The 26,153-nt window shown below is 43.2% G+C and overlaps 1 protein-coding gene across 4 annotated transcripts in view; it reads left to right on the top strand.

Moving 5' to 3' along the window:
- Positions 1-26,153, top strand: part of TACC2 (transforming acidic coiled-coil containing protein 2) — a 200,898-nt gene that overhangs the window by 115,952 nt on the left and 58,793 nt on the right. For all 4 annotated transcript variants that reach the window (XM_075000517.1, XM_075000515.1, XM_075000516.1 and 1 more), the window contains one exon: positions 19,611-19,795. In XM_075000517.1, coding sequence (XP_074856618.1) covers positions 19,611-19,795 — 185 coding nt within the window. The remainder of the gene's footprint in view (positions 1-19,610; positions 19,796-26,153) is intronic.

Here is a 26,153-nt window from a genome sequence, read left to right as displayed (position 1 = left end):
GTATGCTGGGAATTGTATGCTGAATTTGGGGGTGCACACACACACACACAAAGTGTGATCCCACTAAGGGAATCTGTGAAGATAAAAATCATATTCAGCTGCTATCTGTTACATTATTTAGATTATGGTATTTAATAATTTTTCTAAAGTTTTAAATTCTTCATAATATTGGAAAAGTAGAACTGGTAGTGAATATTTATCCATTTTTCATCCCATTGATCCTTGCTTCCTTGTCGAACTCCAAGGTTTTCTCCTGCACTAAACACATCATGCTTTCAGGCTGATTATAGACACCATTCTTGCAGCCAGAGGGGACAAGCTTAGATTCATTCAGAGCCCCTCTTGCCATTCCTTGATTAGCCAAAGGACTGACGTTGTTTTTCCTTCCAATCAAGAACTCTACATGCCGCCTCTATGAAATTTTCACCACTTGCCAGTCCAAAGAGAAAATGACTGAGGTCTGAGCCAACTCTGACTAAAATCAACAGTGAAACTCCAGCTGACTTCAGTGGAATTATGCTGCAGGTTGTTGGAAGGAGATCAAAGCATTCTTGCTCCTACAGATAGTTGGTTGTTCAGTATTCCTGTCCATGGTGTACAGGTGTTTTTGTTTTTTTGGTGTCTTGGTTGACTAGAAGGGCTCAAACATGAGTATTGGTCAGAGTTGTGGGAAGAGCTGTGGGTGGCTAATTGTGGGGTTTATGTTTGTATTCAGATATACACAGGCATCATCAATCATTTCATTTCCTTATTTTTTCTCTAAAGATACTCTAAGTAAATGTAGCTTTGCCTTCTCACAGGTTTAAAGGAAATAAATTTCGATAGTCAATTTATTTGTTCTGAGCAAATAATTTTAGTAGTATGAGGAATGATTTTTATTAACTAGTTCTGGCAAAAAGTGCAAGTTTTTTTTAATATAAAGCCTGTTTATACTAATCGTGTTAAAGGGTCTTTTCTATTATTTTACCAGAATTGCAGTTGAGCCACATTGATAGGCTGTCCATCCTGCATGGTTGTAGTAAGAGCCAGTGCAGCATAAGTTTAATTTTTGATCCAGCCTTTGTTGATCATTCTGTCTATCCTGCTGGGTAATACATCGTGTCTACAAGGTCTCTAATCAGTTGGGGTTTCCTGCATGATTTCATGAGAGTGGTTCATCTAGTCAAGGAAAGACGAGAAATGTCATGTGTCTGCTGCCATCAAATTTCTCAGCTTCTGTCCTAGCAAGCCTGATCTGAACTCTTAATGAGCTAATCCATTTCCCTTTGAAGCCCAGTGGAAGAGTTGTTACTGACCTTAAGAGGGCACTGTATCAAAGCCGTATGTATCACTAACAGCAGTCTGGTCAAATGTGTAGAGACTTGAAACAAACAAAAAGTTAGAAAAAAATTAAGCAGTGTTCCTGGACATGAACAAATTTGAACACTCCTTGGAACCAACATACCTCTTCTGTAACTGTTCAGATAGGCAGTTTGTAAAATGTGTACTGGTAATGGGAGGCTTAATCGAGGCCACAGTTTGTGTTAGTAAAAATATGTGAAGGAGATCACTAAATGTTGTGCAAACTGTCACTATCAAAGTTAGAATGCCTCAGTGAGGCATTTTTATATTTTCCCTAGGGAGTTCTTTGAGTTAAGAATTAACTGCATGTAAGTGCAATTGTATTATGAAAAATAAGTTGGGGGTGAGAAAGCAATATGTCCCACTTAATGGATTGACTGCTTCTATTGGCAGAATAAGTAATTCTGCATTATACTACTTGTAGCCTTGCAGAAACAACCCAGGAGAAAGCAAGCTGAATTCTGGATTTCTTGAGTCATCAAGAGAATTGTCCACTAAATTTCAATTAGTCAGACCTGTGTAAGGACATTTGAATAGCATGAGGTTGCACAGGTGCCAAAGGGAGCTTGCTGTGTCCTGCCTAACTTACATAAATAGTGACAGTGTGCAAGAGGGGAGTTCTCGAAGCCCAAGTTAGAGTTTGCATGTGGCACCAGAACACATTTTATTTGGAAAATCATTTAGAGCTAATAAATTTTGAATTTAGCATCACCATTTTTATAGTCAATATATTAGCACTAAAATTTTATCCAGTTAAGTGTTCCATGCAGCTACCAGCTATTTTGAAATGCATTTTTGTGCATAGCAGCATTATTTTGAAATAAGCTATTTCAGAATAGCTCATTTCAGAATAAGGCTGCTGTATAGACATGCCATTTGTTTCCACTGAACCCAATGGGGAAACAACAGTGCTCAGTGTCTTGCATGATTGGGTCCTTGGTAAATTCTGGGAAAATAATGTTGTCTTTGTTTAGGGATCCCAGCCAGGAGAGGAATTAAAAACCAACATGTGCCTGACATGCCTCTGAATAATGGGATATTTGACAGATTCTGTCTTACTCAGTTTAATGAGGAAAAGCAGCAGAGGTGTATCTTGTCACGGAATAATTTCATTGTAAATTATCTGGTTAGTGGGTTTTCTTCTATCCTCACTGTGTAGCGCTCATTTAATAGCCCCCTTGTAGAGCATTTCATGCAGGAATCACCTTAGAACTTGACCACATTATGCCAGAACACAGCTACATCTGCAGTGCCTCAGGCATCCAGTTTTGTGAGCGAATACAAATAAAAGTATCTTCACAAACAATACATGTCAGGCTAAGAGGGACTTGTGTGAATATAGTCACTTACTGGTAAGTCTACTACAGCATAAAGATATCTGAATAAACTTCCTGCTGCAGTGTTTTTAGGAAGTTAAAATATGGCTAAACAATTAAGAGGGTTTTTCCCCCTTTTATTCCAAAAGAAATTTTCTAAAACAAAGATTTAAGTGTTGTGCGACTCTTTTATGGCTTGAACTAGAAAGCAAAAGACATGTACTTTGCAGTTTTAATTTTTATTTGTGAAGGTTCACTCAAAATAAATTCTGTTAAGCCTGTTTTAGTGCATTGCAATTTTACAAGCAGTAGTATTGGCATGAATGTGTGCAGCAAGCAGTATAGGATTTGGTCTCTGGAGAAAGATTTCAAGACTATTTCAGCATAACTATACCTATGGACTGAGAAAAATAGAGCTTTCCAGAAAATAATCAATATTGCATGGGAACTGATGTTTCCCAGAACATAAATGATGGTTCGTGACAAGCACAAGATTTAACTCAAGGACATGAAGGAGAAAGACAACTCTGCATGATGTGCACTATAAGCGGTGACTGTTTTACTGTTTTGGACAACTCTTCCTTCCCCCCTACCATGACCATCCCCAAAATAAAGCACCTTCTGGGCCTGATTCTGCTCTAAGCTATAGCAGAACCCAAATTACACGTACTACATGATGGGGTCAAATTTAGCTACGACAGATCAGGAAAGGGATCTGGGAATTATGAATGTGTGCAGCAAGCAGTATAGGATTTGGTCTCTGGAGAAAGATTTCAAGACTATTTCAGCATAACTATACCTATGGACTGAGAAAAATAGAGCTTTCCAGAAAATAATCAATATTGCATGGGAACTGATGTTTCCCAGAACATAAATGATGGTTCGTGACAAGCACAAGATTTAACTCAAGGACATGAAGGAGAAAGACAACTCTGCATGATGTGCACTATAAGCGGTGACTGTTTTACTGTTTTGGACAACTCTTCCTTCCCCCCTACCATGTCCATCCCCAAAATAAAGCACCTTCTGGGCCTGATTCTGCTCTAAGCTATAGCAGAACCCAAATTACACGTACTACATGATGGGGTCAAATTTAGCTACGACAGATCAGGAAAGGGATCTGGGAGTTATAGTGGATAGTTCTCTGAAGACATCCACGCAGTGTGCAGCGGCAGTTAGTAAGGCAAATAGGATGTTAGGAATTATTAAAAAAGGGATCGATAATAAGACAAAAGATATCATACTTCCCCTATATAAAACTATGGTACGCCCACATCTCGAGTACTGCGTGCAGATGTGGTCTCCTCACCTCAAAAAAGATATATTGGCATTAGAAAAGGTTCAGAAAAGGGCGACTAAGATGATTAGGGGCTTGGAAAGGGTCCCATATGGGGAGAGGCTAGAGAGACTGGGACTTTTCAGTTTGGAAAAAAGGCGATTGAGGGGCGATATGATAGAGGTATATAAAATCATGAATGGTGTGGAGAAAGTGAATATAGAAAAATTATTTACCTTTTCCCATAATACAAGAACTAGGGGACACCAAATGAAATTGATGGGTAGTAGCTTCAAAACTAATAAAAGGAAATTTTTCTTCACACAGCGCACAGTCAACCTGTGGAACTCCTTGCCCGAGGAGGCTGTGAAGGCCAGGACTCTATTAGGGTTTAAAAAAGAGCTTGATAAATTTTTGCGGGTCAGGTCCATAAATGGCTATTAGCCAGGGATAAAGTATGGTGCCCCAGCCTTCATAACAAGGGCAGGAGATGGATGGCAGGAGATAAATCACTTGATCATTGTCTTCTGTTCTCCTTCTCTGGGGCACCTGGCATTGGCCACCGTCGGCAGATGGGATGCTGGGCTTGATGGACCTTTGGTCTGACCCAGTATGGCCATTCTTATGTTCTTATGTTCTTATGTTCAGGAATCATTTCATAGGAACATTAATGGAAGTTACAAATTCAGTGTGATTCTCATCCAGTAAGATCTGTGGTCCAGCAGCACCATGGATGTTCCATGACAAGAATGTCCCAAGGCTGGGACCAGACTGGCATCCATGGGCCAGTGTCTGGCAGCCCAGCCAGAGTGGGCCAGGCCAGGGCTGGAGGAGAGCCAGAGCTCCTACCTGTCCCACAGGGCCAGAAGCCAGAGCCAGACCTCCCCTTGTCAAGCAAATTCTCTTGTTCAGAACATGCTGGACCAGAGAGATGCAACCTGTATCAGAAAACCACTGAATCTGCAGTCTCTGGACAGTTTAACAGGTAGTACATAATAGCAGATTTTTTTTTTAATTGACAACAGATTCGCAGATGTTGAGAACTATTTTTAAAGTAGTGTTTGGGCTCCTATCCTTAAGAGTTGTGTTTAAAACACCACAAACATCACTTCAAACACTTCAAAATTTTCTTTTTAAACAGGTTAACAACTGAAACCTGTAACTCAAAAACCAACATCCACGCTATGAAAAAAGGCTGATATTTTTTTTTTCATTGGCTGATTCTATTTTGGGAGTCAGGTTGTTAATTTAATAATGTAACTAAGGAGAATAAAACAGTAAAAAAAATTAAAAACCAAACATTTCTGATTTCCCTCATCTTTTTGTATTTTAAGTGTTTATAGAAGACTCGTTACTCCAACTAAATAAGACTGGATAAAAATTAAATTTATTTTTCTACTTTTTTCCACTTGACTTTGTGAATTTTACTGAGAGTTGAGTTTGCCTGATTCACTCTTTTTCCAATAAAGCTGAGTTCCCACCTCTGTACAGCTTTCACATACACAGCAACAGAAAAGAAAAAATATATAGTAAATACAGAAAACTGTAAGTGGAAAAATCACAAAAAACTGATGAGACACAAGCATGAGCTATGCAAAAGTTCCCCCAAATTACTTTTAACTCTGTTTTGAAACTGAGTAGAATTCAAGTTCCCTGTGTTACTTGAAGAGAGTCCAAAGTGTACATTAAAAAAAAATCTCCTTTTAACTGTTATATTTTTCCTGAGAGCTAACAGTTCTACCAGGATCTGATGAAGTGGGTCTGTTCCACGAAAGCTCATCACCGAATAAATCATTTTATTAGTCTTTAAAGTGCTACATTTCTGCTAGTTTGTTTTGTTGGAGTACAGACTAACACGGCTACATCTCTGTTACTGTTCTACCAGGGTTTGCTTTTCAGCACCAGCAATATAAATTAATGATGAAATTAATCCAATCTCTCTCTTTCTGTCATAAGCCTGTTTGTCTTCTTTACCCAAGGTTTATTCTGAATGATCTTACATAGAGTACAGAGAGAAGACTCAAATAACACATCTGATATGTACAATTTTCCATTCTCAAGTTTCTTCTTAGCCCATGTTTCTTCTTCAGTGGAAATCACTTCACTGACAGACAGTTATCTTGGCAACATCACAAGAGCTTCATCCATATACCCCTAACTAACCAGATCACTATTCTAAATATGTTTCTGTTGTTTCCTCCCATCTCTTAAGAGACTTATGCATTTGTACTGCATATATGATATGGCAATATTCAGAGCTAGAAAACACTTACCAGAAACATAGTTAAAATTATCTAACAGTTTTAATCCAAATTACTGGTACACCTTATTCATGGTTCTGTCATTATGACTATTATATCAGACTGATGGCATTCCAATTAACATCAACTATTAAAAGCAAAAGCATTTCCTACCTAGGAAATCATCTTTCATGTGCTACTTAGTGGTAAGTACTAAAATCTTAATACAAGAAACAGCCTGTTAAATATACCTTTGGTAAGTGAGCAAGGTGGCTCCATTCCTAACATTTTATAGTGTCATACAAAAGACTTCAAAGGAAATTCACCCACACCACATGTGAAAACAGGGCCATAAGTTTTGGTATTCATAACTTTCTCTTAAATCGTGGTTGGGACAGGGCCTTGGTAGCCTACAGCTTAGCTCAACTACAGAGCACAGACAGCCCCAGAAAACCCATCTTTTTCAAGTTGTAGAAATGAGTCCGTGACTCATTTAACTTCCAGGGAAACCTCTGGCTCTGGTAAGGCTGAAGATTCATGAAACAGCATTGGTCTATGATGCAGAGAAATTGTTCCCTTGTCATTTTGTCAAAAACCCTGTATTGAGGTTACTTCCAGGGAGGGGCTGAAGAATTAAACCTGTTATCTGACAAATGTAGTACAGGGAAGAGAAGTTCCTAACACCTCTTCCACAAGCCAAATTCTTCTGGCTTATGCTTGTGAAGCCACTCTGAACTCTTTGAATGCATAGGAATTAGAGCAATGCAGTGTGACCACTCCATGAACAGATTTTTCACTAATCTTTGTTTCTCCGTAGTCAGTGTGTAGAAAACAGAATGAAACACACTGCCACTGAGTACAAGGGAGCAAAGGAGTTACTCTACGTGCTAATTATGTCAGAGAACAATTGCTCCGTTCGGTATTCTTTCTTCCCGAAACAGAGGCTAGACAGTAATTTTTAGGTGAAATCCTGGTGGATTGAAATAAAAGGAAGATATGATTTCACAGGAACCATGATTTCATGCTTCATGTTACACAGGCCATATGCTGCTCTAATTATTTCAATATAATGAAATAGCATCTCAGTAATCACCAAGATTACAGCTACACTGTATCCATAACTCGAAATAACTTGTGCAGTTTGCACAACACAAGTCGCATAAGTTATTTTGAGTTACCTAATTTTGAACTCATTGTCATTTGAAGTTCGAAATCGAACTGCAATATTGTGCTCAAAATAGCAGTTATTTTGAGTGCAGTGTTTAGCCCTAGTGCAGTAGTGTAGCCATAGACTGAGAGAAAGCATGGTAGGTGCCTTCTCATCAGAATGGTATGCTGGTAATAGTGATAGGTGTTAGGATAGTCAGTGATAGGATGATACCTAATTGACTTGCATGGTATTTCTCTCTCTCTCTCTCTCTCTCTCTCAAGAACATGGAGAGAGAAGATACACTTTTTATTTTTTCCTTAATCCCATCAGTGATGTCCCTGCACTCAGGAAATCAAAATATGAGACTGTCATATTCCTTCCCTAACAGATTAAGAAAAGAAAATCCCTTTCCCAGAACACCACTGAAGTCTCGTCAATTACAGCAAGAAACCGATAGCTGGCTCAATAAATTTAACTTTACATATGAAAGCAGATGAATTTAGAAGTTGAGGTTTTCTGAGTGCTTAATTATTTCTGGATTTCAAATGAAAACTGATCTATGTTTAACACCAGGAATAATGTCAGAATGTGCAGAAAAAAATCCCCCCCAATGAAAGAATTCTGAAAATGTGAATATTTATTTTAATTTCAGAATCCGTTCTCTTTTGAGACACAGAAACTGTAAATGAAAAAATCCTGTCCTTGATTTTTCATGCTAAATAAACTGAGTCCCTGATTCTGCAGCTTGTAAAGCTGGAAAGGTGCTGAACAGCATCAACTTCTCTGTTAACTGGATAGCTCTTAGCAATTTCGAAATACATCGTCTAAACACATATAGCCCATTTCAGAATAGAGCTATTGGACACACTAGCTGTGTCTACATGTGCACGCTACTTCGAAGTAGCGGCACTAACTTCGAAATAGCGCCCGTCACGGCTACACGAGTCAGGCGCTATTTCGAAGTTAACTTTGATGTTAGGCGGCGAGACGTCGAAGTCACTAACCCCATGAGGGGATAGGAATAGCGCCCTACTTCGATGTTCAACGTCGAAGTAGGGACCGTGTAGTCGTTGCGTGTCCCGCAAGGTCGAAATAGCAGGGTCCGCCACGGCGGCCATCAGCTGAGGGGTTGAGAGACGCTCTCTCTCGAGCCCCTGTGGGGCTCTATCGTCACTGTGGGCAGCAGCCCTTAGCCCAGGGCTTTTGGCTGCTGCTGCGGCAGCTGGGGATCCATGCTGCATGCACAGGGTCTGCAACCAGTTGTCGGCTCTGTGGATCTTGTGTTGTTTAGTGCAACTGTGTCTGGGAGGGGCCCTTTAAGGGAGCGGCTTGCTGTTGAGTCCGCCCTGTGACCCTGTCTGCAGCTGTGCCTAGCACCCTTATTTCGATGTGTGCTACTTTGGCGTGTAGACGTTCCCTCGCAGCTCCTATTTCGATGTGGTGCTGTGCAACGTCGAAGTTGAACATCGACGTTGCCAGCCCTGGAGGACGTGTAGACGTTGTTGCTACATCGAAATAAGCTATTTCGATGTAGGCTTCACGTGTAGACGTAGCCACTATGGCTTATTTCAAGATAGGCCTTGTTACTTGTGAAAGGAGGTTTGCCAATTTTGAAATAAGACAGCTACTATTGCAGCGGTTGCATTGTGTAGATGCTAGGTTAGTTATTTCAAAATAATGGCTGTTATTTAGAAGTAATTTTGCTGTGTAGCTCTACCCTACACATCTCACAGAATCTCCAGAATCTGTTGCAGAATGCTACATTGCTAAATCCAACCCCGCCACCCTGAAACTTACACAGCCCAATGTGTGAAAACAGCTGTAGTGAAGTCCTGATTCTGATCTGATATCTTTGCAAAGTGTTCCTCTTAAGACAACAGCATTAGAGCAGTGTCAATGGAATTGGAATCAGGTCCATAATTTTGCCCTCAGTTCAGCTATTTACTGTTCAATACTCCTTTGTTACTGCTATTGTCTAGACATTGTGGTAGGCTTTGCAATTTGCCTCTTCCCAATATGGATTCAACATGCGTTTATTAAATCATACGATAGATGATCTTGTCACTGAAAACCCTTACAACTGTATGATAGCAGTCCATTAATAGTTAATAATGAAAAATGTGCCCCTAAGGAACAGGCTTGTAAATAGATTCCAGTGACACATAAGTGACATGTCTGCACCTCCCCCATCTTTGAACTGAGATAACTGCAGAGTCCTGTGTTGAAAATGGTCCCTCTTGGGAAGAAATGGGAGTGAGCAGGGCAGATGGCTTTCAATGGCCCCCGTTAAGTTGCTGACCCAGTGTCTGTAGATCAGAAAAAAATGTTCTGAGGCACATCAGGCACACATTGTTTTTTAAATACGTCTGTCCTGGTTGGTACCCTGGAAGAGAGAAACTGCTGGCCCAACTTCTATAGGTCGGAATAAGGTCACTGTTCCTGTTTTTCAACATGAGTGAAAAAAGATTCACTGTGTTGGCTGTGCTACTGCACCGTGACTGAAGATTTTACCATTTTGATTGCATGCAGAATGTAAAGTTGGGGAGGTTTGGGGAAAACAATTGCAGATAGTAAATTACACAATATTCTTAATTAACTTGTGTATAATTCTCTTTAGGGATATTTATACCGCTTATCACTATAACACCTAAAATTAATCATTTGTCTTAGATTACCTCAAGATCTGAACTATTTGCTGTGTGTCCCTATACAAATATATTATAAAACTTTGAAATGTGACTTACTGATAGATATTAAAAATCATTGTATAAAATTATACCGATATATAGCTAACAATCACAGTAACAAAATGGGAGTGAGAGTCCCATATTAGCTTGTTTAATTGGAACTCACTAAATAAGCAAATATGCAAAAGATAATTAAATATGAGTTCACAATTATTTTATATTGTAAAAGGTTTCCAAGGCCTGGTACTAAAATATCTTCAACTACAGTTATGATATGTTTCCTCTCCTGATACTCCAATCATTTTAAAAAACTTTTTACTGTGGTTAGTAAATACCAGCTACCCTAAACAGTTAATTTTCCAAACAATATTAGTCTTTGGTAATTCTGAATCAAGAAACTGAGGAGTGAGTTCTCTATGGTCAGATCATGAATAACTACACTACACTTGTGCAGATTATAATTCTGTAACTGCAGTATAATTTATATTAAATATGGAATAACAGTATGAAAGAATCTGGTAAATGTGGATATGTCATAACCACTGTGGGAATTTTTTCACCACAGTTTATTATTTGTATTTCAGTTGTGCCTTTGTGGAGCAGTCATAGGACTCTATGGCTACGTCTACACGTGAAGCCTACATTGAAATAGCTTATTTCGATGTAGCGACATCGAAATAGGCTATTTCGATGAATAACGTCTACACGTCCTTCAGGGCTGGCAACGTCGATGTTCAACTTCGACGTTGCGCAGCACAACATTGAAATAGGCGCTGCGAGGGAACGTCTACACGCCAAAGTAGCACTCATCAAAATAGGGTGCTAGGCACAGCTGCAGACAGGGTCACAGAGCAGACTAGCGCTTCCGGGGCAACAGCTAGCCGCTCCCTTAAAGGGCCCCTCCCAGACACACTCAGCCTGCACAGCACACGGTCTGAGGAGCCATAGGCACACAGACCCCGGGCGACGTAGTCATGGACCCCCAGCAGCAGCAGCAGCCAGAGGTCCACCCAGCCCTCCCGGCAGGAGCAGGGGTTGCCCTGCTCCCTGGCATGCGGGAGGCAGCTGAGCACCTCCTAGCTACACCGGAGGAGGAGCTGCCCCCACGGCAGCAGGGCTCAACCCCCAACCCTGCAGCACCCCGCCCCCACCCCTGCCTCACACGCCGGCGGCTGTGGAGCTACCCCACCAGCACCGACTGGTGGGAGCGGCTGGTGCTTGGGGAGTGGGACGACGACCGCTGGCTCAGGAACTTCAGGATGAGCTGGCAGACATTTATGGAGCTGTGCCAGTGGCTCACCCCCGCACTCAGGCGCCATCCCCCTTTTCTGAGACAGGACCCAGTAAACCTAACCCATTCCTGACAGGTGTTTTCCCAACCTGTTCTTAAAAACTTCCAATAATGGGGATTCCACAGTCTCCCTTGGAAGCCAATTTAGGACCTAATTACTTTTATAATTAGGTTGCTCCCATCGGCATTCCGCAATGGGGACAGGGATGAATATCGACGGCTGCAAAATCAATTTTAGATATGCAGTTGGCATGCCTAAAATTACGTAGCAGCTGTCAATATTCACTGTAAGTGTAGACCCAGCCAGAATCACAGGGGAAAGTGAAGTTACTTGCCCAAGGTCACAGAAGTTCAAAAGTAGAACCAAGAGTATAATCCACATTTCCAGCATTCCTGTCCAGTGCCTTATCCATTAAAACATACTTCGGGTTGATATTGTTCTTGAGAAATTATACAGGAAACTCAGTTTTCCTATTGTCTGTGAACAGGTGAGGAAAATGATCATGGGGCTTGTCACAAATTATACAGATCTTCTGTATTGGTATTGTTTTGGAAGCTTTGGTATTGTTTTGGAAGTTGTAGGTTCTCTGAAGCTTAGGGTAAAGTAATAGCAGGATTGATGCCCAATATAGCTATCTACTTATATGAGACCCTCATCTCTATAGTGCCTAGCAAAACTCCATTGATTCCAGAGCAGGAGCTGTTCCACTGCCCCCGCTAGCTGAGTTCAGGTTCTGGTTGTAGCAGCATTGCTGATTTTGAATTACGCACAGTGATTTTTGTTACGAAACATTTCTGAAAATGCTGGGTGGAAGTAAGACCACAAAATTCATTGCACTTCTTACTGGGATTACAGATATAAAAATCTCGGGATCGTTCCAGTACTCAGCTCTAACATTGTAGAAATCCCTTTTTGTTTCTTGCTGATTTAGATTCCTGTTGAGGTGGAATAAATACTTGAAATGAAAAGTATAGCGTAATTTTATTATACAACAGCTATGCACATTTTAGTGGGAGGTTTACAGTAGAAGATGCTCATTGCCTTCAGACAACACTACACATATTACAGTAATGCATTAACATCAAGCTGTTCAGTAGTCCATGAGATTCAAGACTTTCTGATCTCTTTATATCTGTGACTCAAAACATTATTTCGTAGAAACTTTGGTGCAAAGTAAGTGATGATATGGTAAGGCCCTTATGGAGATGTTTTCCAGTAATATTGGACTGCATCCTTCCTCCCTCCTTCAATTTTCAGTACACTGTATGATGTCCAGGGGAGCAAATCTTCAGGAAAAAGTCAGGATGGTGATATGGGGCCTGGAAGAGAATGTGGTTCTGTGGGATGAACCTGTGTAGACACTTGCAAAATATGGCGGCCCACCTGAAAAATTGCATAGAGACAGCAGTGACATGGAAGAGCAACACATAGGGCTATGTCTACACAGAAAAGAAAAATCCTTGGCTAGCCAAAGCTAATTGACTCACCCTTGTGGGGCTTGGGTGCTTCATAGCCCTGTAGACTTTGGGACTCAGGCTTGAGCATGGGCTCTCAGACCCTGCAGGTAGGGCGGGGATCCCAGAGATGAGGTTGCAGCCTGAGTCTCAAAGGCATCACTGCAATGAAAAAGCCCAAAAACCTGAGCCCAAGGAGACCAAGTTGGCTGGCACAAGCCAGCTGCGGGATTTTTCTTTGCTGTGTAGTATACCCAAAATGGATTGCTACCCCTTAAGACCTCAAGTCTACAATCTATATGGAACATGTGCAGAAATAGTTGCTTGTTGCTGGTCTGTGTTAGTGTGCCTCAGAAGTAATTTCTGGAGAATGTAGATGGATCGAATACACATAGCTGGGGACTGCATTTGCCAGAATTCCTCTGTCTTGGAGACCTTTCCCAGCCCCTGCCCTCCCACTCACTTCCAGTTAATCCTGGGATCAAAAATTGAGTAAGACTACTTAGATTCCATATCCCCAGCAGAGCTGCACAATTCTTGCATTAATGCTGTTGCCCTTCCTGCACTTTTGAACAGGTCAAGAACATACTGTTACTGGAGGATAGCAATGTGCATATTTTAACATTGTTAATCTCAAAACGTGCAGTCAGTTCCTAGGGTGTATGGATTACTTTTCTGAAGGATATGAATCTGCCAAATACTGTAGTCTCTTTCTCCTAGTATTGCTTAATCAAGATTGCTACATAAAGAAAAGCAATGGCAGAGACAGTTTGCTTAAATTTTAACAGTAAGGATTAATTTTGTGTTTTCTGGTATTGGGCGTTGGCACACGGTAATACTGTAGGTTAGACAAATTCTGGAGCTCCTTTGCAAGCAGAAAGGGAAAATGTATCCCAAAAGGATGCTTGATTAAAAGTACAATTGCCTTTGGAAAGAATGCAAATGTAGCTGTACTTTTACTCAAGTAATTTTGGGGGGTAATTTTCCCACCTCTGCTTGCAAGGCAAAAGTTTCTTTTGTTCTTCAGCAGCTTTCATCTTTTAGCAAATGGCCTAAACTTGCCTTCACAGTGATTTTTGATGTTAGGAAGAAAATAATGAAATGTAAATCTAGATGCACCCATGCTCGTTCTTGTTCAAGCTGCTCTCTATATCTCTGTTAGGAAAGCAGCCTAAAAGTAGACTTAACTGGCTACTTGGAGGTTTCCCGCAAGCTTAATTCCCAGCAGGGAGCCTTCCCAAAGCAAGGGACATGGCAAGGGAATTTCTCTCTAGTGATCCCTGGCTTGTGATATGATTTCAGAACTGTCTTCCTCAAAAATATCATGCAAGTATGTGCCACCAGGTTTTGTGCCTCAGTATCTGGGGCACATTAGAATGCTCCATGGCTTTGGGGCAGCTGGTAGCTACCATTTGCACTTACTGAATCAGGCCTGCTGCTGGGTGGGTGGGAGGTGGGGAGAGGAGAGTGGGCAGTTGCCCTGGGGCCCACATTGGCTGTCAGCCCTGTTGGTAGGGTTCTAAGAAAAGAAACAAATATAAAGTTTATTAAATTGCAGGAAACTTCCACAGAGTTTAATACAGTTATATTGACTTAGAATGGTTCCAAATCTGGACCATTGTGTTCAACAGTGGGATGATGTACTTTATTTAAACCACCTTTTACAGAGCTTGTGCTAAACCCTTTCATCTTTCGCCTAGTGTAGGTTCAGTAAAAGACGTATTTTTTTCTTGTTAGCTGAAGCCTGCGTGCATAGTTGCACTGTTTTCACATTGCTGGGTAATAAATACGACGAAAGCATGAAATAAATATGGGACTCTTGGTAAAGCTGAGGAAATCCTGTCTGCATTGTAACAGGCTTTGTATTGTGGCAAGTGGGATCACTTCACTTTGGAGATTGCAGCACTTTAATGGAGGGAAGTGAAGTGGGTGGGAAGAGATCAGAATGGCACTGACTGAATTTTGTCCAGTTGTAGTTCCAGGGAGTTTGCTCTTCGGATTGAAACGCATACAGTAGGCAAGGACTTTTAATGTGCATTCTTCAGATGCATTAATGAATGAAGTAAAAAGTATCTAATAAGGCTGGGGTTTCTCTGAGGACACAGCTGAGGAAGAAAACTCAACCCAATCCATTTCCTTTATTATTTCCTCCTGAGATTTGTTTAATGGCTGGGCAGAATCCCAGGGTTTCCCAGTTGTAGTGGGAACATTGTATTCTCACAAGAGTTCTAGTATATGCCAGGATTGTGGTGAGCTAGTATTATTCTTGCATTTCCTGCCTATCCCTGTAGTCCAGAAATGCTATATATACACTACTTCTGCTGTTTCCACAGTAACTTTGGGAAGGATTCTTTCATCTCTTTCTTTTCAGTTGCATTCATTATACCTGCTTCTAACAAGACCCTTTCTGCAATCTGGAGTTGTGTTTATACATCTGATCTTTCTACAGTCCAATTCAAGCTTCTACCATCTGTATTTTTTTTTTTTTGCGTTATCTTCCTAATTCAGTTGATTTTTACCTTCCATTGGTTGTCAAGACGTGCAGAAATATATAATCGCAGAAGCTAGAGATGGAAAATACACACTTTTTTAATGCTGTGGGTATGTCTACATAGTGAAGAAAAATCCATGGCTAGCCAAAGCTAATTGTCTCAGCCTTGAGGGACTTGGCTGCCTCATAGCTCTATAATTTATTTACTTTTCCAGGATACGTTTTCCCCTTTGACATTAAGCATACTTATAAAACAGGGAAAATAAATTTACCTGCTGAATAGTTTACAGTCTGTTGAATGTTGATCACTGTCCATTGTTTTTTAAAATCCCTTCAACCACTGATCACTGTAAGCAAAGTACAGTAGAATCTCAGAAATTATGAACACCAAAGTTAAAAGCTGATCAACCACGCACCTTATTTGGACCTAGAAGTATGCAGTCCAGCAGCAGACAGAAAGAACAAGAACCCTCCCCCTCCAGGGGAATTAAAAGAAAAAAAAAAAAAAGCAAATACAGTACCATACTGTGTTTTAAGGTAAACAGGTATCCTACCAAAAAAGTTAAAAAAATTTTGATAAGCTAAGGAAACTGTTCCTGTGCTTATTTCATTTAAATTAAGATGAATAAAACAACATTTTGTCTTCTGTATAATAAAAGTTTCAAAGCTGTGTTAAGTAAATATTCATTTGTAACCTGTTGAAAGTTTACTAACATTTCAGAGTTATGCACGGCCTCCACTCCCATGCTGTTCATAACTCTGGGGCTCTGCGGTGGCAGATTTCTAGGAAACTTTGGTAAATATTTGTTAACTTACTTGACACATCTAGGAGTTTTTCAGTAAACCAATCTGAAGAATCAATTTGAACACATTTTCTTTATAATCCTATGTTATATTTAATAATATCAGCTTCAAAGGAGGGAAAAAGGAATTAATGCACATTTGCCTTTTCTCTGAAAATGTTAGTGATACATTTTGCAAACTAATTGTAGAGGAAAATGTTGATGCATAGATATTCTCTTGTATCCTGTTTACAAAAACTTTTCTAGTCTTTCCTTATACTCTTTATAAAACTGTTCACAGAAAGAGGAAGGTGATAATAGTTTAATGTATATTAATACATAGGCTTATATTCTTTAAAAAGAGGAATTTGATTGTGTAAGAACTTGCTTCTAGCCTGAACAACAAAAGTTTTATGTGCAGGAGACTGTTCATGTGTGAAAGATTAAAGTTTCATAACTCATACTGGGTTCCTGTGTGATATTTTTATTTTTCTAGCACCCTAATTCCTTTCAGAAAAGATAATGATGTTATTAACCCTTTGTTTCAAGAGGAAACTTCCTTTGTATCATGTCTTTCGTTTGTTTGTTGTTTTGTATTAGTTTGCTGTATCAGGGTAGAAGCAATTAACATTTCTAGATTAATACTTCCAAAAGTATTATAGTTACAGCAGGGGAATAGGAGCTGCTGCCATTGATCATCCTTAAAAACTTCCCTGTCCAATCATTGACATCTCATACACTGCAGCAGCATTATCTAGCTTGGGGTTCTCAAACTTCACTGCACCGTTGACACCCTTCTGATGACAAAAATTACTACATGTTGGACCTCCTTGGTCTGGCACCCTCCAGAGCTGAGAGGTTCCAAATGGGGGAATTTTCTGGATGAGTGGAGGACCCCTGCATCTGGCCCCCCAGCCCACCGCTGACACTTCTTCCACCTTGGGTGGCCTCTATATCACTGGCCCAGCTAGGCTGCCGGTGCTGGCCATGGCCCCAGCTCCTGCCCCTCACCATACTGGCCTCACCAGGCTCCCAGCTCTGCTGGACTGCTGGCTCCCCTGCCACTGGTCTCCTGGCTGAAAGGGCTCCCAGCAGGGATCCCAGATTGCCTGCCACTAGGCTCTCAGCCCCTCGGCTTTTTGGTTCAGCAACTGTTCCAGACTATGGATGTTGCTAGACCAGAGAGTTCTGGATTTGGGAGCTGAAACTTGTACATGACTCCAGGAATGGGACTGAAGCCTGTGCCTGCCCAAACTTCAAGGGCTTCAGCCCCAGCGTGTGGGCCTGTAACCTGAACCCAGCCAACCAAGACTGAAGCCTAAGGGCTTCAGCTTCAGCTCAGGGCAGTGGGGCTCAGGTTTCAGCCCTAGGCACGAGCAAATCTAAGCCAGCCCCGGGCGGCCCCAATACACTTTGAGGACCTGACCCACAGGTTGAGAAGCACTGATCAAGTTACTTGCTGTATTTTCCCAGTACTTAGCATAGCAAAGAGATTTATGGATACTGCACTATAACTTAATCAAATACAAAAAGGGGTTGGAGGATGAAATGCTTTTGAAAAAATGTGCCAGCCAGCTAGTGGGTGGATGACTAAACTTACTACCTAGAGGTCTCTAGGAAAAATTAGGGGGACTCACCCTGTGAGTTCAAAGGGCAACTTTTTTATTTTCTGTTAAAAGGTTCTCTTTTTATTTTTAGACCTTCTTTGTGTGCCATGAGTCTTGATCTTATAATGTTGTGACCCTTTGAGAGACACTGCATCTTTGAAACAATATGATTAAAAAAACTACACTCTACCACTTCATATGCAGCTGTGTAGGCTGCTGAAAAGTATGGTTTGAGCTCTGATTGGGAGAGAGGCACTTTCGTCTGTGTGAAGTTCCCCAGGCTGGGAGGCTTTCTGTGCAAGAGACCTGGCCAGCAATCAGATAGCTCCAGAGCTAATGGCAGAGTGTGCTATGACAACATAGCTAGGCATACTGAGTTCTCATTGGAATTCTGCAGAGACAACTGGAAAATCCAGCCCATCTAACCACTTGAGCTGTCAGGAACAAGACCAGGGTCTTTTCTGCTGTAGCCCACACAGGCTTTGTGCTGAGAGATTTAAGCAAATGTAATAGAATGCAAATCCACCACTTGCACTCTGTCCTACATGGAACAGCTTCAGATAATCTCAAAGCCTTGAGAACCCAAACAGAATTGACAGCTTGGCCATACTGAGTTTTCTTTTAACTTTAATGAAGTGAGAGAAGTCCTTGATTTTACATACGGCGTTGGGACGAGTTGTAGAGTACTTCCACAGATGAAATGGCTTTTACTTCATGGCACATTTTATCCCCAGTGCAGTGGGTGCGCTGGATGTGGACAGCTGTGAGAAGCAGTGGAGACTACAGTCTCCTAGCCATGCAGAGAATCACTGGAAATAGGCAAGTCAGTCCGGTCTTTCAGGAAACTGTCACACGATTTAATTCATTGTATTGCAGATCCAGTGGGGGAAAAACTGCATCCGACCAGAAGAAAGAGTTGCTAAGTAATTAACAAGATAATATTTATTCCTTCATTCTTGGCTGACAAAAATTGGTTTTAAAAAGTTAAAATATAATTTGCTTTTTTGTTTAAAAGTAAATCAAGTGCATAGAGTTCACATTAGGAGGACAGTTTCCTAAAGTGGTATTCCCTGTAGAGCAACTATTTATGTCCTTGTGCAACATAGACTTTCATTTGATTTTTAGGCTAACAGTACATCCTTTTGTATAATTGTTTCTTTTCAAGCTTACATTTCATTGGGTTGTCTCCGTTGGGCATATTGTGGTTTTCTTCATGTGTTTGCTCTCATTGTGATCCTTCTGTCTGTTTGTTTTTTGGTACGTGTATGTGCTAATGTGGTGGTAGAAATATATTATCAATAGCACACAGGAGTCGATGCATTTTCAGCTTGTCACTTATCATTGCTGAAAGTGCAATGTAAAAATACAGCTGTGAGGAAATGTAATTATTTCTGAGGAGTTGGGCTGGCCAGAGGCTTGCTGTTGAGCTTTATCTATTGGTTATTCTAGTGTGTGCTCTCTAGCTTGTCAGACCATACACGGCAATATGAGGCTTGATAGTTTCAGAGACATAGCCTTTAACAAACAGCTACGAATCTCTCCTGAGAAGCTCCTTTTATGTTTTTCTGTGTTGGATGGTCTCTGCTAATGACAAGAAAATCTCCCGAAATTCATAAAAAGCTTCCATTGCTTTTGGCTTTCATACTGGAGTTTCCTTTACACTGCACAGCAGACTTCTTGGGAATCGTTTACATTGCGAGTGCATGTTCACTTTGTGACAGAGCAATCTTACCTAGCCTAAAGATTTCTTCAGAGACAACCTACAGCCATGATATTCTTGCTCTAGAAATCATGTGTAATGAATCCATCATAACCCGCCTTTGAGAAATGCAGAGGCAGTCTGATGGCTGAGGTTTGCTTCCTCAGCTCAGAAAACCCTGCATTTCAAAATATAAATTGCCCTTTCTGCACACGAAAGCTCACCTGGCTCACTAACCCAGCTTGTTAAGGAAACCTGTTTTGTATTCACCCCAGGAGTTCAGACTCTGAAGAAGCATTTGAGACACCAGAATCCACAACTCCAGTAAAGGCTCCACCTGCACCATTGCAGCCACCTCTGGAAGCAGTGGTGGTAGAAGCAGCAGCAGCAGCAGCAGCCGCCATCACTGCAGACACAGCTGAACAGGAAATAAGACCGCAGCTACCCTTGGAAGACACAGGTAATGAATATATAGCAAGTGGGTTGGATCACTCAAAAACATGTTCCTGTATGGCAGTGATGGGCAGCCTAGACTAGTGAGTGGCCCTCATGATTAGGCTACCTTCATCTCAGTGGGCTACAAGATGGTTGTAACCGAGATGATCTCCCGGGGTAGAGTAGTTTTGCTAACTGTGCTTGTGTGCCTAGAATTTAAAAGCACTGTCAGTTTGAACTGTAGTAGTACTTTGAGTGGATGCAAAGAGAGTGCATGTCTCTCACAGTTAATTTCATGTGTAGTCAGCACGCACCTCACTTCACAGCCTTTTGCTCTACGTGAATGTGGCTGGGTCTCCACTAGCACTCCTCTTTCAAAAGAGGCATGCAAATGAGGGAAATCAAAAAAAAAAAAAAGGAAGCAGTGTAGACGGGGCTCTTTTGAAAGTAAACCCCATCTCTGAAAGAACCCTTCTTCCTTAAAAAAAAAAAAATTAAAACATTTAAAAAAAATAGGAAGAAGGATTCTTTCGAAGATAGGGATTACTTTAGAAATAACTGCATCTATGCAGCTTATCTTTTGAAAGAAACTCTTTCAAAAGAAGAATATACAAATGAGGTGCCAGATATGTAAATATGTGCCTCATTTGCATTTTGATTTCCCTCATTTACATGCCTCCTTCGAAACATAAGAATATAAGAATGGCCATACTGGGTCAGAACAAAGGTCCATCCAGCCCAGTATCCCGTCTGCCGACACTGGCCAGTGCCAGGTGCCCCAGAGGAGGTGAACCGAAGACAATGATCAAGTGATTTGTCTCCTGCCATCTGTCTCCAGCCTTTGACTAAAGGCTAGGGGCACCATACTTTACCCTTGGCTAATAGGAATATTAGTGTAGATGTAGCCTGCCACTTTAGTAATAGGAGTAGGAAAAAAACTAGGTGGAACCAGTGGAATCTGTCAACTCTGTGTGTGAGCAACAGTGAACAAAATGTCTTGTGGACTGCACATAGACCCCCAATGGGCTACAGGTTGCCCACCGTAGCGGTTAGGGAACATCAGTGTTAATCCCCAATAAAGAAAAGATGCTAATAAACGGGCGACTGCAAGATAAATTAGCGTATGCTACAACCTCTTCCTAAGAAAAAATAGTAGCATGTAAACCATAGTTTAGTAATAACAATTACATATTAACCATTTGTCATCAGCATAGACTTTTTGGTATTATCAGCATATCACTATTCAGATAAAACTTGAGTGATATCTTGGTACCATCATCTTTGCTTTAAAAACATATGGCCCAATTCTCCACTGTGTTATGGAGGAAGTTATGATGAATCAGGCCTGTCATGTGTTTATTAAAATAAGGAACAACTCTCTTGGGTGCATTTCTTCCACATTCTTCAGTTTCTTTAATCCTGATGAGTTCAGAACTGTATGGAACTAGCCAAATGACTGAACACATAAAGCTATATAATCAGGTGTCATTAATAATCTCAGATAATGAGGGACTTTTCAGACCTCATTTCTCCTGAAATGAGAGAGATCACGTGATGATACATTCTGAAAATTTCTGAATATGATAATAGAAGCTTTAGGGCTAATTCTGTCAAGCAATGTAGGGTTATTGCAGTGTGTGTAAATTTAGATATACAGTAAACTGTTTCATATTTGGCATTCTATCGTCTGGAACTCTCTCAAATAACTGGCATTTTAACCATAAGTAAATTTTAGTTACTTTTTCCGTAAGTCTAGTGAAGGTAAACACAAATAAGTACAGCAATTACAGTACAAGTTTATAGTGTACAGTACTACTGAATTAAAGTAGTAAAGTACTCTGAATACATTTTTGTTTCTTATTTTTCTTTAGTGTTATGCTTTGCTAGGCGTAGCTCTCTATTATCCAGAATATTTGAATATCTGACAACCTCCTGGTCCCAGGGCTGCCGGATATGAAAGAGTTTAGTGTAATTAGAATGTAATACAGCAATGAAAAATAGTTTCCTTTAAACATGAATATTACATCTTATGTGAAGAAATTCTATCCAAAAACACAATTTCTTTTGTTTGCTTAGTGAAGTGATGGAAGATGTGAGAGTAGAAGCTCTTTTTATCAGTAAGAAGCTCTGTATGACTTTCAGCAGAACTATAAAATAAGCAATCCAACTAGTTACAGTGATTAAATACCTGGCTACACTTTTTGCAAAAGAGGCGAGCCATTAGATGAATACTTTGATTAAATTCCAGTAAAGCACTTTCACTTTGTCTACCCAAAATTCCCTTGTATTTCATTAGAACAAGGTTTTCTCTATTTCAGTTTGGAGTCAATGCAAAGGGTTCTTGTGAGCTCTTCTAAAACTGCCACTGCCAGCTTTCACCACAGAAGAGGTTGCGTTTCGTTGATGGGTCAAGTGACATTAGTACTTTGCGAGTAGTCTGTAAAATCTATCAAGCTATGAGGGGAATCTTTGGACAAAAGAGAAGTTCCAGATATGTCTCCAGCTAGTTTGTCTTCCTTCAGAAGTTCTGGACTTAAAATACTCAAACTATAGGGCTGTAGCCACACGGCCAAAACTTCAAAATGGCCATGTTAAGGGCCAAATCACAGAACACTAAGGACCCCCATGTAGCAATGCTGAGCCTCACGCATTCAAAATTGGCAATTTCGAAGAACCATGGCTGGCAGCATGTGAATGCTAATGAGGCACTGAATATTCAGTTCAGTGCCTCATTAGTATTCTTCGATTTGGCCATTAGCATGGCTATTTCGCAGTTTTGGACAAGTGTGGCCACAGCCTAGGATTTTTTATTGTAATCATCATCAGCAGAGGAAATGCCCAGTATACAGATGCCAAAAAAAACCCTAAAAAGACATGATAAGAAGAAATCCTGTGTTTCCAAATACCTCTTCATTTTCACCCCAAGGCCAGGTCTGCACTAGGAGGTAAAATCAGTTCTTCTTCGAGTGTCCCCGTGGGTGCTCCACATTAGGTGTCGGGCTCGCCCGGCGCCGCAGATCGGATCTTCCAAGCAGTTTCTGCCGGACCGCGCATGCGCCGGTGCGCGCCGCTCCCCCGCGCGCTCCCGGCCATGTGCGTGATCCGGTCCCCGCCAGTTCCTCTTAACCGCCGTCGGCTGCAGACGGAATCCAACTAGGCTAAGGCCAAGTAGTGTATTCAACGACTTTATCTGTTTTTTCTTAAAGTTTTTTTCAGGCACTTAGGGTACTATAAGCTAGCCGGTTGTTATTTTGTAAAAAAAAAAAAATAACAACGAACAAGCTAGCAGAGGGACAGCTCAGCCAGTCCCAGTAACAAGCGCCGGAGGCCAGGAGCTAGGGCTATCAGCCCTCCTGCTAAGGCAGGCCATCGGACGGGGAAAACGGCACAAAGAAGGTGCTAAGTACCCACTTAAAAACTCAAAGACTCACCAACAATGTCCTCTTCAGGCTTTAAAAAAAAAAAAAAAAATGCTGCTTCTTGATAAGGCCCTCCAGCCAGAAGCGCCGGAGCGGCCGCAGCAGGAGGGACCCTCCGGGGCCCTTAAAAGGAAAGCTGCCTCCCTCACTCCATCAGCGCAGAAACGGAGGAAAGTTATCTCCAGCCCGATCCCTGCCGGCAGCAACAGCGAGCGGGACGGGAGGAGCAAGCAGCCCCCAGCCGCAGCAACAGCTGATCGGCGGCGGCACGGAGAGCCACGTGGAAACGGCTCAGCCTCCAATACTCAGCCAGCCGCCCCGCACCGCAGGCAGGGCGGCGGCTAAGCAAACGCCGGTACCGGCGGCACCGCAGGCAGCGGCACCGACCCCCAGGGAACCGGCGGTGCAGAGCGCGCAGGCACGCAGCCTGCCGGCACCGGAGGACACCGCACATGCGGCATCGCCCTCGAGCGTGCCGAGCTCGGTGTGGACGCGGCCGGAATCCCCTGTATGCTCCCCAGCCCGATCCCTGCCGGCAGCAACAGCGAGCGGGACGGGAGGAGCGAGCAGCCCCCAGCCGCAGCAACAGCTGATCAGCGGCGGCACGGAGAGCCACGTGGAAGCAGCTCAGCCTCCGATAATCAGCCAGCCGCCCCGCACCGCAGGCAGGGCGGCGGCTAAACAAGCGCTGGTACCAGCGGCACCGCGGGCAGCGGCACCGACCCCTGGGGAACCGGCGGTGCAGAGCGCGCAGGCACGTAGCCTGCCGGCACTGGAGGACACCGCACGTGCGGCACCGCCCTTGAGCGTGCCGAGCTCGGCGCGGACGCCGGAATGCCCTGTATGCCCCCCAGCCCGATCCCTGCCGGCAGCAACAACGAGCGGGACGGGAGGAGCGAGCAGCCCCCAGCCGCAGCAACAGCTGATCGGCGGCGGCACGGAGAGCCACGTGCAAGCGGCTCACCCTTCGATAATCAGCCAGCCGCCCCGCACCGCGGGCAGGGCGGCGGCTAAACAAGCGCCGGTACCACCGACCCCCGGAAAACCGGCGGTGCAGAGCGCGCAGGCACGCAGCCTGCCGGCACCGAAGGACACCGCACATGCGGCACCGACTTCGAGTGTGCCGAGCTCGGTGCGGACGGGGCCGGGATCCCCTGTATGTCAGGGGCGGAGTTACCTCCTCAAGGGAGGGGGAAGACGGCACACAAGAGGAGGCATTGCAGCCCCTCTCCGCACAGGGCTGTGTAGTTGCTTTCTCACAGCCCTCCGCTATGTTGCAGACTCCAACTAGAAGGCAGGGGTCCCCCCCCTCCTTGGCCTACCCGGAGCCCCCTTCTCCATTTCTGCAACCAGCCTCACCCTGGCTGGGACCACCTCCACCCTTCCTGGGATTTGAACCGCTGGACTATTAGGCAAAGTCGCTCTCTCCAGGGTCTCGACGGTCTCCCTCCCCCAGACGCAAAGGGTATGCACCAAGGGAGTGGTCTAGGTCACCTTCCCAAGACCAGTGCTTATACTGCCATGGTCGCCCCTACCACGCAGGGCATAGACACCATCGGCAATCTACTAGGGAAAGATCCCTACGAACGATCTCGTACCCCCGAGGGCAATTGTGACCGGGGACAGAGACTTAAGCATCTCAGGGGGGACTGGTTATGGAACCCCGAGATTTTTCCTCGCACACCTCTAGTGAGAGGGTGTACCATCATCAGCAGGAACCGGAAGGGTCCAGAAAGACGTACCCCAGCGGTTCCTCGCTTTCCTCCCCGGATGAGGCTACGGCCCCGGGGGGCGTCCATCCTCCGGACGATCTCAAAGAGTTCCAAGAGCTGTTTTACGAGGGTGGCCTTCACGCAAGGCTTCCAGACAGCAAAGGTGCAAGAGCAACACCATAAGCTCCTCAAAAATCCGAGACCTCCGGCCTCCTCCAAAATAGCAATACCGCTGATGACGCAATCTTGGAGTCTGCCACTATGATATGGCAGACTCCTGCAACTATTCCGCCTGTCCACAAAAGAGCGAAAAAAAAAAAAAAATAAAAAAAAATAAAATACTTCGTGCCCACGAAGGGCATGGAGTTCCTGTTCAGCCACCCACAACCAAATTCTTTGGTGGTGGAGTCGTCGCAACGTGGGGGAATAAACAAACATGCCAAAAAGCTAGAGCTGTTGGGCAGAAAGGTCTACTCCTCCTCCACGCTACTGTTGCCAATGGCAAATTACGCAGCGCATCTAGCGAACCATAATTTCAACAACCACATTAGGTTGACCTCCCTCATGGACTCGCTTCCAGAGGGCACGAAACCAGTGGTCAAGGCCATCATCCGACCATTTTATAGCCAGTGGCAAAGGATCACCACAGACACATGGGTGCTGGAGATCATAGCCACGGGGTACGCCATCCCCTCCCAGTTGCTCCCACCGCCATGACCTCCACCCGGGGCCCCACCTCCAGGAGACCTCCCATGTAGCGAGGCTCAAGCAGGAGGTAGACCATCTCATGCTCGTAGGGGCAGTGGAAAGAGTGCCGGAGCAACTGCAAGGGAGAGGGTTCTACTCGAGGTACTTCCTCACGGGGAGGTCCATCTTAGATTTTCGAGGCCTCACCGGTACCTGCGCAAGCAACGTTTTCGGATGATCACAAACGCCTCCATCCTTACGGCACTAGACGATGGAGATTGGTTCGCAGCCCTCGACTTACAAGGTCCTACCGTTTGGGCTCTCCTCAGCCCCCAGAGTCTTCACCAAGACCTTGGCAGTGGTGTCAGCCTACCTGCACAGACAGGGGGTATTTATATTCCAGTATCTGAATGACTGCCTACTCAAAGGGGCCTCGAAGGAGGAGGTACTACGCATAATATGTGTCACAGCAGGCACGTTCTCTTCGCTCGGCCTGCTTATCAATCTGACAAAATCAAAGACAGACCCCACACAGGACATAGAGTTCGTAGGGGCACGCATAAAT

Source organism: Carettochelys insculpta, chromosome 7 (assembly GCF_033958435.1).
Source record: "Carettochelys insculpta isolate YL-2023 chromosome 7, ASM3395843v1, whole genome shotgun sequence".
NCBI classification, from domain to species: domain Eukaryota; kingdom Metazoa; phylum Chordata; order Testudines; family Carettochelyidae; genus Carettochelys; species Carettochelys insculpta.
This window is presented reverse-complemented; position numbering and strand designations above follow the sequence as displayed.